This window comes from Delphinus delphis, chromosome 8 (genome assembly GCF_949987515.2).
Source record: "Delphinus delphis chromosome 8, mDelDel1.2, whole genome shotgun sequence".
Classification (NCBI taxonomy): domain Eukaryota; kingdom Metazoa; phylum Chordata; class Mammalia; order Artiodactyla; family Delphinidae; genus Delphinus; species Delphinus delphis.
Genome location: NC_082690.1, coordinates 107,201,437 through 107,213,240, shown reverse-complemented (window position 1 = coordinate 107,213,240; position 11,804 = coordinate 107,201,437). Strand labels below are relative to the sequence as shown.

The 11,804-nt window shown below is 47.0% G+C and overlaps 1 protein-coding gene across 3 annotated transcripts in view; it reads right to left on the bottom strand.

The window, feature by feature from the left end:
• Nucleotides 1-599: 599 nt before the first annotated feature.
• PPFIA1 (PTPRF interacting protein alpha 1) overlaps nucleotides 600-11,804 on the bottom strand; it is an 88,391-nt gene continuing 77,186 nt past the window's right edge. For 2 of the 3 annotated variants that reach the window (XM_060019460.1, XM_060019458.1), the window contains 7 exons: nucleotides 9,714-9,889; nucleotides 9,517-9,614; nucleotides 7,599-7,774; nucleotides 6,821-6,889; nucleotides 5,433-5,598; nucleotides 2,702-2,770; nucleotides 600-2,028 (listed from right to left, as the gene is read on the bottom strand). In XM_060019460.1, coding sequence (XP_059875443.1) covers nucleotides 2,712-2,770; nucleotides 5,433-5,598; nucleotides 6,821-6,889; nucleotides 7,599-7,774; nucleotides 9,517-9,614; nucleotides 9,714-9,889 — 744 coding nt within the window. In that variant the 3' untranslated portion in view covers nucleotides 600-2,028; nucleotides 2,702-2,711. The remainder of the gene's footprint in view (nucleotides 2,029-2,701; nucleotides 2,771-5,432; nucleotides 5,599-6,820; nucleotides 6,890-7,598; nucleotides 7,775-9,516; nucleotides 9,615-9,713; nucleotides 9,890-11,804) is intronic. The other variant, XM_060019459.1, reaches the window with a different exon arrangement.

Below are 11,804 nucleotides of genomic sequence, written 5' to 3'. Positions count from 1 at the left end.
GCGGGGGGAGCCTGATGCGGGGGGAGAGCCTGCTCCCAGATGTACCCAGTGCTGTGATTACGATTCTGCGTTAAACATCTTTTTTCATACTTCCCTAACTCCCTTGCTACATTCCTGTTTCTATGGAATATGTGAATAAAATTTGCTGACTAAAAAAAAACATTAAAAAGCACCCACACCCACACACCTGCACGCGAGCACACGCACAGCCCCGGGTGTCCTCCTTCGGGTCCAGGTCTGGGTTGCCCTCGGCCGCCCCATCCCTGGACTCCACAGGTGAGCCTACACAGCGCCACGCTGTTGCCGACAATCGGCCCGGTGCCTGTGGCAGCAGAGGCTTCCAGGGCCCGGCTCCCCGTAGGTACTGATGAGAGGGCGCCTCTGGCCTCCAGAACCGAGGGCACGAACACCTGGTCCCCCTCTGGAGGACACCTGACCCTACACTCCCATCGTCCAGCCTTTTCAGTCTGTCCGTCCATTCCTACAACAGAATTTCCATATGACGACACCGGCTCCAATCAGTCGGCCTGGAGCGGGAGACGCAACAGCTGCGGTCAGTTCTCAGCAGGAGCACAGCTTACCCTCGTACTCTGTATTGGCAGTGGAAAATTCTGCTTCAGTACTTTATTGAAAGAAAGCAATAAATAATACTGTGATAAAAATAGTTCAAAAGTAGACTGTACATACTTTGTTACATAATCGGGAAGTTCACAAAAGATGAATAGAAAAACAGAACGGTAACAGCGAACTGTACAAGTAAATTAAAGGCAGAGCCCGAATGTAAAAAGCCACGCCATCTCTGTCCGCCGGTACAGCAGCTGCGTAATAACGAATGCGCCATGATCTGAACACGTCTCCTGCTGGCTTTTTAATATGCCATTAAAAAGTAGAAGTTACATTTGCTACTTATGCAATCCAAAATGGCTATATCGTCAAAATCTAAAAATGTACGGCTAGGTCCATTCTTTAAACATGTTTACAGACAAATGTAAAAGGATGATTTACATCAGAAAAATAAGGCCTTGATTAGAGCCGCACTACATTATTCTCAGCATCTCAGTGCCTTCACCTTCCGCGTGCGCCAGTGTCTCCTCAGCGAGTGCAGTGCTTCGTGATTGGTCCTCTAAGAGTCGGCGCCCTTGACCCGGCTTCCCAGGAGGGGGGCGGGGAAGGGGGCGGGGAAGGGGGCGGGCGCGGCGGGCCGCGGGGGCCCAGGCCCCACCCCCCCACCGGAGTCGCTCTTCCCCCAGCTCGCGGCTTCTGCCAGCCACCCAAGACGAGGTGTCCGGATCCACAGAGGCCAGGCTACGGGAGAGCTCACCACCGGTCCGAAGGGATTTTCAGAGCGTTCTAATGATCCCTTCAGTCCAAATTTGATTAGAAGCTGCTCTTTAACACCCCGTATTTTTAATCTCTTCACGCTACAGAGTAAAGCATTTCTTGCTAGAAAAAGGATAGCTAAGGTCAGTCATTAAAATACAACAACAATTGCTTGAAAGTAAGTTGGCTTCTTTCAAAATGATTGTTGTAGGGCTAGGTTACATTTTGTAAAGGGTAATGCACACTGTGTCATGATTTTACAAACGCGGTAAAATCCTTTGCTCTGTCATGGTTTATCATTAAAAAATTAAACAAGAATAATTACAATAAATGCATAATTTACAAAAGCCCTATATTTGTTCATAGGATTTATACATACAAGCATTACAGTACATTCCTTTGAAAGACTAAAATCAGATATAAGAACATGAATTGATCTGAAAGGATATTTATAGCCTGGATATACATGAAAAAGTAAGTAACTATATAAATGAAGTCATAAGTTTACATAAATATAAGAAACATTAAATTCTAAAATATTTTCTCTATGGTATTCATGAATTTTTCACTAATTAAAAACTCTGTAATAAAATATCTTAGGGTCCATATAACAAGTATTAACAGATTAAAGATTCCGTTGAGCTCAAAATGTAGTCTTCGCTGGATTCAAAATGCTGCATAATCATCTGTAGAAGTAGTGTGGGTAAACTGGAAAATAAAGTAAAAGCAAACGAGTCAGTCTCGAGACAGCTTCAAGTGCCCGAGCTCCTACCCCTCCACGACCCGTCCCCAAGCCCTGCGTTCTGTGCTTTGGCTGCTTTTAGAACGTAGGTAAGTATCAAGGACCAAGCGGATCACGGAGAGAATTCCTTGACTGACTTTCTTTTGACACACATCTAAAAGCTACTAATAAGAAAACCAATCATGCATTCCACCTGAGACGTGACAACAGAACCCTGAGAGCAGCGAGGGGAAGGCTGGGCTCCCGGGCCCACACCCACCCACAGCACCACCTGCAAAGCAAGGGTGGCCCCTCAGCAGCGGCCGACCCCGAGATGCCAGCGCAGTTTCGTTTTAAAGACGGGCCTCTGGACTGAGAGGCACACGGCGGTGCAGCCTCGTGAACCCTGATGCTTTGGGGCTTGTTCCCTTCGAGAATGTGCACGCAAGACACGGGGCTGCAGCACCGCTGACGCGGGAGCGACACCACCACGCAGGGCAACGCGACGGAGACCCGGGCCGTGCACTGACCACTCCCGGCGGCAGCTAAGCGCCGAGGTCACCTTCCGCTCTCCTGCCGCCCCATCCCCCCGCACGCTCCGGCGCCAGGGCGTGGCCTCCCCGCACCTGCGGGCCGGGGCCAGGGCCGCCCTGTACTCACCGGCGTTGGCTCAGCAGGAGTAAGTCCTGACTGCAGCGGAGTCCAGCCTCTGCGCTCCCGCCACGCTGCCTGGTCCGACAAGCACGGGAGGGAGGAAGCGTGCAAACACAGCATGCGGTTAGTGGTGGGACGCCACACGGGGGCACAAGGACGGACACGCACGCACATCCACAGCGGCCGCCTCCTGAGGGCTCTGGGGGAAACCACCAGAGGGGGAGGGGCGGACGAGCCAGAGAAAGGGAGCCTAAGGGCCACCACGTGAGGGTTCCCTTCACCTCCGCCCCCCTGGGGGCACAGGGAGGTCACACTACAGCAGCAGCCGCAGTCAGATGACAGAGAAACGCCTGCACGGTGGGTGACGACTACTCAGCGTGACCACGTGGTCCCTCCTTAAACCCTCTAGATTCAGAGAGCGCCTGGACTTCTCTTTCGCTGTATCCGCGAGGACGGTAGTCGGGCAACAGTGACAGCGGCCACGTGACGGGCCCCGCCAAGGGGACTGAAGCCCAGCATGGCCCGGAGGCCCCGCGCTCTGTTGCCCCAGGGGGACCCGCCTGCTCTCTCTCCCCTGGGAGCCTTCCGCAGCGGCTTCGACAGAGGGCAGAGGGCAGAGGACGGGGATGTGGCTAACAAAGCGGAAGAAGCCCAGTGTCAGCTTCCACCCGAAAGGATGTCACCACTGACGATTTTTTTCTTGTCAAGAAACAGGCTGCGGGGCCCAATAGGTAAGCCCTCACCCCGCTTTAAACTGAGTAAGAAATTTCCATAACCCCTAGCATTAATCCGCTGCTCCCAATTCAACATTTTTCGTTTCCCCACAGGTCCACCCAGAACACATTTGACCAATATTTGGCCGCGGTTCCAGAAAGGGCTTAAGACGGCTGGCGCTGCTGATCGGAGCAGATCTTTTTGTTTTTAAAGCCATTGATTTGGACATTTTATTTTACTTTATTTATTTATATTTGGCCACACCACGTGGCACACAGGCTTAGTTCCCGACCAGGGATCGAACCCGCGCCCCCTGCACTGGAAGCGTGGCGCCTTAACCACTGGGCCACTGGGGAAGTCCCGCACAGCATCTTTCTAAATCCTTCTGATCCTAAGAACCCCAGGGACCTGCTGCACTTTTTGCCTTCAAAAGCCATGAAAACAACCCATTTTAATAGTTTATGCCTTCCTTATCACACAAGGGTAAAAAGTCATCTCCCATATAATATACTGCCTACGCCTCTTTCTAGGAGTATTTTTAATTTATCAAAACTCTAATGTTAACATCACTGTGAGCATTTAACAGCGAAATGCGATTTATAACGAGAATGGAAATGAAGCAGTGAGGAAAATAAGAAAGCACTCACTTAGACTATCCAATAAATTGAAGGCCAAGCTACGGTTAAAATCTGTAAAAATGGGGCCTCCCTGGTGGCGCAGTGGTTGAGGGTCCGCCTGCCGATGCAGGGGACGCGGGTTCGTGCCCTGGTCCGGGAGGACCCCACATGCCGCGCAGCGGCTGGGCCCGTGAGCCGTGGCCGCTGAGCCTGCGTGTCCGGAGCCTGTGCTCCGCAACGGGAGAGGCCGCAGCAGTGAGAGGCCCGTGTATCGCAAAAAAACAAAAAAAAAACCCCCAAAAAACCCAAATCTGTAAACTGCCCTCACTAAAGGGTCCAGCTTAGTTAGCAAAGGCTTCCCTAAATGTACTTTGCTCTGATTTTCATACAGGCAAGTGAGAGCAAAACTTACAAACCTATGCATGGGAAGGGCTGATAACAGGAGAAAACTGCAAACCCCGTCAGCACACTTCGAAAACCCCTCGCTCTCCTGCAGCCCGGCCACGGCACGGCCTGAGTAACAGCAGCGCCGCAGCGGCCCTAAGGGCTCCGCCCTCACGGGACTGAGGACGTGCCAGGCGCTTTCCTGAGCCGCGACCCGCTCTGTGAATCACTTGTGTAACCGGCACGGGCAGCCGGGGAGGAGGGTGCCCCAAGACGACCCTTTCCCAGATGGGAAACTGAGGAGCGGTGCTCAAGGCGCCTCCTAGGCCGCAGGGCCAGACTCAGACCCAGGCCATCTGTCTTGATTTTGCTGCCGAGTGGGGACATAGCAGCGCTGAGGGCCCACCCTTAACTAGCGGTGCTCTCTGGCAGAGCGGTTGTCAAAGGGAAGAGCAGAGCTGGGTGTGAAATGACTATGGGCCCAGCCATGCTCGGGTGATGACTTCTCTCAACCTCACCTTCTTCCTTCTCCCCAGCCTTCTACAGCGTGCAAGGGACAAATAACAGTGAGGACGGAGGGAGGACAGGAAGGTGGAGGTTATTTCAAATGGACTCAGTCACCGTTCTAGCGTGAAGAGAAGTCGAGGGGGAGCTGGTGGGGTCTGAAAACTACTATGTGCTATTTTATGAAACAGCTTCTGAGCGCTGCCTGCCACACACACATCTTGACGAGCATGGGTGTCGATCTAACGCTCTGAGAATACACACGATTCTTAGTTTTATTAGTTAGAAGAGTATGCTAATATTCAACCAGACAAGAACTTAAGAAGTAAGACTCTATTACTGTTAAACTTCTATAAACAGATGTTAGGATGAATTTTAAACATTTACACCTGGGCATGCAACAGTACTCAAGTGCCTTGTCACATACTAAGTAGGCCATTCTAGATCATTATTAACGTTCCAGTCCCGGAGCTGCTCAAGCTGCCTACCAACGGCTGGGGCAGCACTGCATCACCTACCGTCCAGCTGCATCTTCTTTGGCTGCACAGAGGGCGAGGACAGAGAGGACGGGACCCGGAAATTTGCGGGGAGAGTCTCTGCTGACCCAGCAGCTAAGCCACGAACATCCTTTGGTCTAAATTTTTTTCTCCAAGAAGGTGCTCTCCTAAAGCTTTTATCATCATCCTGGTGAATTAAAGGACAGAAAACAAGACAGATTTAAAAATAAAGGACAAAAACATAAAGTTACCAGCCCTTTAAAATGACTGAGCTTGTTACCGCATCTTTATCTCACCCCGTTCGTGACAACCATATGATTAGCTGGGAACTGTGGAGAGTGGCCGGGGGCCCGGTACCACTGATGCTGGGACCCTAACCGAGCATCAACCAGGACTGCCTGGGCCGCCCGGGTGTACGTTCCTCCTGACAATTACCAGGCTTCACTTCTTATCTTGAAGGAATCACCTTCTTGCTATATAATATAACACGTCTTTATTTGTCTTTAAAAACAGTTTTCGAGCTGTAAACAATTGTCTCCTGCTGGGACAGAGCCAGCAAATGCTGCCTTAGGTGCCCTTCTACTCTCTTTGTCAAACTCAGGTTTCCTTAATGTCCAATGAAGAGAATAACGGTAAGTGTGGGAATAAATGAGTCATGGTTTTGTGTAAGGGGAAATTAGTATTTTGTGCTTTCCAATATACTTATGAAACAGTCCCCCAAGGCACAGGGGCTCTGGATCAGGGTAAGGCATCCCGCTGGTCCCCAAAACACAACTTGGACCCCACTCCTAAGCTGAAAGCAGTGTTTCACGATATGAAAAAATACCTTTGAGGGGTATCAAAAGTTAAATAGCGAAAATTAAAAAAAAATACAAACCCCTATCTTACTGAAGCCATTCATTTTCTAAAAATTAATTTTATTTATTTATTTTTGGCTATGCTGGGTCTTTGTTGCTGCCCACGGGCTTTCCCTAGTTGCGGTGCGCAGGGGCTACTCTTCGTTGTGGTGCGCGGGCTTCTCACCGAGGGGGCTTCTTTTGTCGTGGAGCACGGGTTCTAGGCGCACAGGCTTCAGTAGTTGTGGCTCGCGGGCTCTAGAGCGCAGGCTCAGTAGTTGTGGCGCACGGGCTTAGCTGCTCCGCGGCATGTGGGACCTTCCCGGACCAGGGCTCGAACCCGTGTCCCCTGCATTGGCAGGCGGATTCTTAACCACTGTGCCACCAGGGAAGTCCAAAGATATTAATTTTTTAATAGCTCATTTGTTAATAAATTTTTAAGAGCAAAGCTTAACTTGTAAAGTAAAATTGTCTCCACATTTAGAAGAAATACCCTGACTACATGGTTCATACAAGTATGATAAGATAATGACTTTTAAAGTTGCATTAATGTAAATTAAGCTGAAAACTTACTTCATCGAACCTTCTGTCAGTCCCCATGACCAAAAGGTTGTTAAACTCTCTTTCCAAGACAGCACGAGCCTGAAATCATAAAACAACACCACCCTACAGCTTTCAACAATCTCATTTGAATATCAGCATTTCTGGACTGCTTTTTAAACCAAGACTTTAAAAACAAAACAAAACAAAGAAACTCAAACTCTGACAGTATTTTACATCAGGGGTTTAACATGGAGTCCGTGGATGGCCTTTTGGGGAGAGGGATCCATGACCTCTTGGAAATTACATACAAAAGTGTGCTCTGTGGGTTGGTGCTGGTGGGAAGATCGGGGTACTGGCAAAAGATATACAATCTTCCGTAGAAGAATAAAAAAATGTCCTCATTCTCAAATGAGCCCACGAGTCAACAAGAATTGCAATTACACATAGAAACAAAATTAATAAAACCTTCATCTGACACACAAAGTATTTCTCTTTCCATGGAAGAACTAAATCTCGATACACGTCACTCTTACCAGAGTACTGACTTGAGTGAAAGTTCCCCTTATTGTGTTTACTGTAAGACTCTCATGCTTCCAACGGAAAATGAAAAGTCAATAGGCAAAAATACTGCAGAATGAAGCATTACAGATTTTGAACTATTATATGACGGATTTGGTATGGAATGAGATTACTAGTGGTCTGAGATGTTGTTAAGTTTGGTCTCCATTCAGATAGGCAGCAACATGTCTGCATGGGGAGAACGGACCACACACTGCGCCCCAGTGAAGGCCCGGCATCTGGGCTGTACCTGTGTGTTCTGCGTGGGGATCTGTAACAAGAGGGCCAGCGCGTTGAAGTCGAAGGTTTCGTCTAAGGCCAGAAGGGCGCCGTGCACACCGCTCTCTACGAGGTTGTTTGCGTATTCCTTGAGACCGATGGAGAGGATCCAGCGAATCACTCGATCGTTGCTCCAAACAAGCACATCTGCAGATGAATAAAAACACTTTTTAAAGTGGCCTCAGAAAGCTGTGTTCATCACGTACACCCTGCAGGCACGGCGGAAAGATCCCTGCCGCGAAACTGACCCTTCAGCTCCTGACAGAAGCTGGGAGACGCTGTTAGGCGGGCAGCCAGCCCCTCCTGCACTGAGACGCTGGTGGCTTGGCCCTTCCCCACTCCAATGGAGACTGTCCCATTAGAACTCATTCTTCAAGTGAACCCAAGAGGAATGAAGTTATTACGTACACTTAGTTTCTAGAGAACAGAAAACGAGGATCCAGGGATCAGAAATAAAAGGACACACAAGGATGTGAACGCCCACCAGGTACGAACACGTTTCAGATACAGACTCGAGAGTCTTCTGATACACTTTCTTCCCGTCCCAAGGAGGAGCTGGCGCCGTATCTGGACACCCTGCTCAATTCAGCATCAACCTCTCGCTTATAATTGTGAAGCCTTTTTTCTTGAAGCCATTTTTGTTGTCTCTCTTTTGTTAAAAAGAGAGAAACTTAAAGATCTCCTCCAGCATATTAGAGATTTGGGGGGAAGATTTCATGTTAAGCCAAGTCATAAATGATTAAGTCTGTGCTAGTAGAGAGCGACACAGAGCCGCAGGTGACGGAGGGCGACACAGAGCCGCAGGTGACGGAGGGCGACACAGAGCCGCAGGTGACGGAGGGCGACACAGAGCCGCAGGTGATCACCGATTACTTTCAAAGGCAGCTCCCATCCACCGTAAGGAGATTTAAACCATTTAAACCATAGAGAAAACAAGTGAAACAGATTCACAGATTTCATTTCCAACGCCCTTTTCTGGATAAAGGTATAGAATATATAGATGTTGGCTTCTGCCTTTTCTCATGATTCACATCAACTCAATCACGACTCAACCATCCTTCACACGGGCCGCGTCTCCCCAACCGTATTTACCTTTAGTTTCCTTCTTAGTAAAAGCTGGGGATGGAAACAGCACTGACGCTCACAGTGCTGTGGCGAGGATTAAATAAAGTGACCTTTGAAAGTGCCTGGACTCATTCCCTAAGTCTTACTATTACTATTACTCTTAATATTATTAGATTTATTTCTGAAAATGCTGGGAGGTTTTGCATCGAGCTTAATCACTACCTGATCACTGAGAGGCGCACAGAGTGAGACGCTCCCCCTCGGAGACAAGCATCTGACATCTCCCAGTGGGACAGCCCACGTCCTCCCAGGCCTCCGCACCCGCCTTCTAGCTGAAATGCCTCTGCCCTCCTCCCTGGCTAAGCGGCTCCCACTGCACCTTCAAGGCCCGCTCGCCCCAGCCTGGGAGGAGAGCCACGCGCTGCTCTCCTCTGCACTCCTCAAGTCCTTTGACAGACGGCCAGAGCAGCGTTTTTCACACTTAAATCAAATGAGTGAACAGCAGGTCTTGTTCTTTTCGGCTCTGGAATGATCTACAGTGTGTAGCAGCATTTCTGAGTGAAACAGGACACGTGTCATAGTAACAGGAAATCTCTAGAGTCATGGGAAAAATGTTTACCTTGAGACACTTAACCTATAGACTGAGCACAGGACACAGGCACAAGTGCTCTGGCCACAGAGGAGGATCTTAAAAACACTCCCTCCTCTGTAACGATGCCAGACACGTTTTCTCCACTTAAAGCATTTCCTGATTTTTTTCTTTAGAACAGGAAATCACTGAGGCTGCTAGTACACTGGGAAGCAAGAAACACGACTGTACTAACCTTTCAGTTCATTCTGGCTTTCTTCTCTTTTTCTTTCCAGTTCTTTCCGGTCATAATTTAACCTTCGCAGGCACATAATTCCACACTGGAAACTGTTTCTATTTCCAAGAGAAAAAGAAAAAAAAAGAAAAAATTTAGACCAGGCAACAGTCAAACGTCTCCCAGCCAATTAGCAAGAACTACTTACGGCGACTAACCTGTGAAAACTATCGACCATTTTCAGCTGCCCGCGAAGGTCTTTCTTGGTCAAGTGGTCGAGCATCCGCGCGTCCACGAGGCACTCCATGAAGTAGCTGCGGTACTGCGGGAGGCCCAGGCTGGGCAGCCACTCGTTGCCGATCCACTCGTGGTTCATGTCCCCGTACGCCAGTGTCTGCTTTCAATAATCAGGGACGATCAGCTCAGGAAAAAGCCCATGAAAGCAGCCACAAGGACCGTTTATAGCATCTTTAAACTGGATTTTTAATCTGTTACATATTCTCAAAGGCTGATAAGCTAACAACAACGTGATTGCTTATAATTTCAAAATAACTTGATCTCTTATTTACTACCTTATAAATTTGCTGGCAAAATTTTATACAAAAGGAATTATGCCATTAAAACTCTATGACTCTCTTGTGTGTATAAATTTAACGTATTTAACAACCACGATAAAATCATAACTGACTACACATTACTTTTCTGAAATAGCTTTTATACATAATAATCACGACTCATGAACAAGTTTGAAGGATCCATCTAACTCTACTCATTAACAATATCTCTGGCTGTCTTTAATTGTATTTTTAACACTTTGTTTTCCAAATCTCCTTAACAAAACATCTGTTAATTTCCAAGTCAGTCCAGTGAATTAAAAAATAGTTTTAAAAGAACCAATAAGCAAAGCAGTAACTGACAGGCTGAAAGGAGAAAGAGACAAACGCACAATTAGTCAGAGACCTCAACCCTCCTCTCTCAATTATTCAGTAACTGATTGAACGAGGAAGCCAAAACAGACAACCAACCAACCCCAGTAAGGATAGAGAAGCCTTAAATAACGCTATCAACCAACCTAACCTAACTGACATTTTATGTAACACTCCATCCAACAGCACGATACGTTGTTTTCAAGGGGATATGGAACACTCTTCAAGGCAGACGAGTCTCAGCATACTCAAAGTGACTGAAATCATACAAAGTATGTTCTCTGACCTCAACAGAATTAAATTAGGAATCAATGAAGCAGAAAGAAGAAAACAAAGGAGCAGAAATCAATGAAATGGAAACCAAAAAAACAGAAAATAAAACAATGAAACTAAAATCAATTTCTTCATAGATATCAATAAAATTGACTAACCAGAGTGATCAAGAAAAAAGAGAAGACATAAACCACCAATGTCAAGAATGAAAGAGGGGACATCAGTACAGATCCTATAGACATTGAAAGGATAGCAACAAGGGTAAACTGTGAACAACTTTAAGCAACTTACATAAAGTAGTCTAATTTCTAGAAAGACACAATTTATGAAAGCCACTCAGTAAGAAACAGATAACCCGAATCTATTAAAACTCAAATTTGTAGTTATAAACCTTCCTACCCACCCATACATGCACACACATAAAATCTCTACCCTAAATGGCTTCACTAGTGAATCCGATCAAGCATTTATGAAAAAAATACCAATTCCACACAAACTATTCCAAAATAGTGAAGGAAAAAAACGCCTAACTCATTCTGCGAGGCCGGAATCATCTTGATACCTAAACCAGAGAAACATATAATAAGAAAACTGCAAACCAATATCCCTCAGAGACACAGATGCAGAATTCCTTAACGAAGTATCAGGAGATCAATAATCAATTAAACGAACAGGATATCGTGACAAGTAGGGCTTATCCCAAGAACGTAAGGTTGGGTCAATGTTTGAAAAACCAATGAAATTCACTGTATCGATGAACTGAAAAGAAAAACCATAATATCATCTCGAAAGACAAAGAAAAGGCAGCTGACGATATTCATCATGTATATACGGAAACCTCAGCAATCTAGGAATGGAAGAAAACTGCCTCAACCTCACATACAGAGCATTTACAAAAAACGGACAGCTGACAACACGCAATGCATTCTCCCTAAGGTCAGGAACAAAGCAAGGATGCCTGCTCTCGCAACTTTTATTCAACACTGTATTGGAACTCCTAGTCACTGTAATAAGACAAGAAAAATGAAACCAAAATCATATGAACTGGAAAAGCAATAAAACGGTATTTGCAGATGACCTGGTTATTAATGTGGAAAATGAATCTGCAAA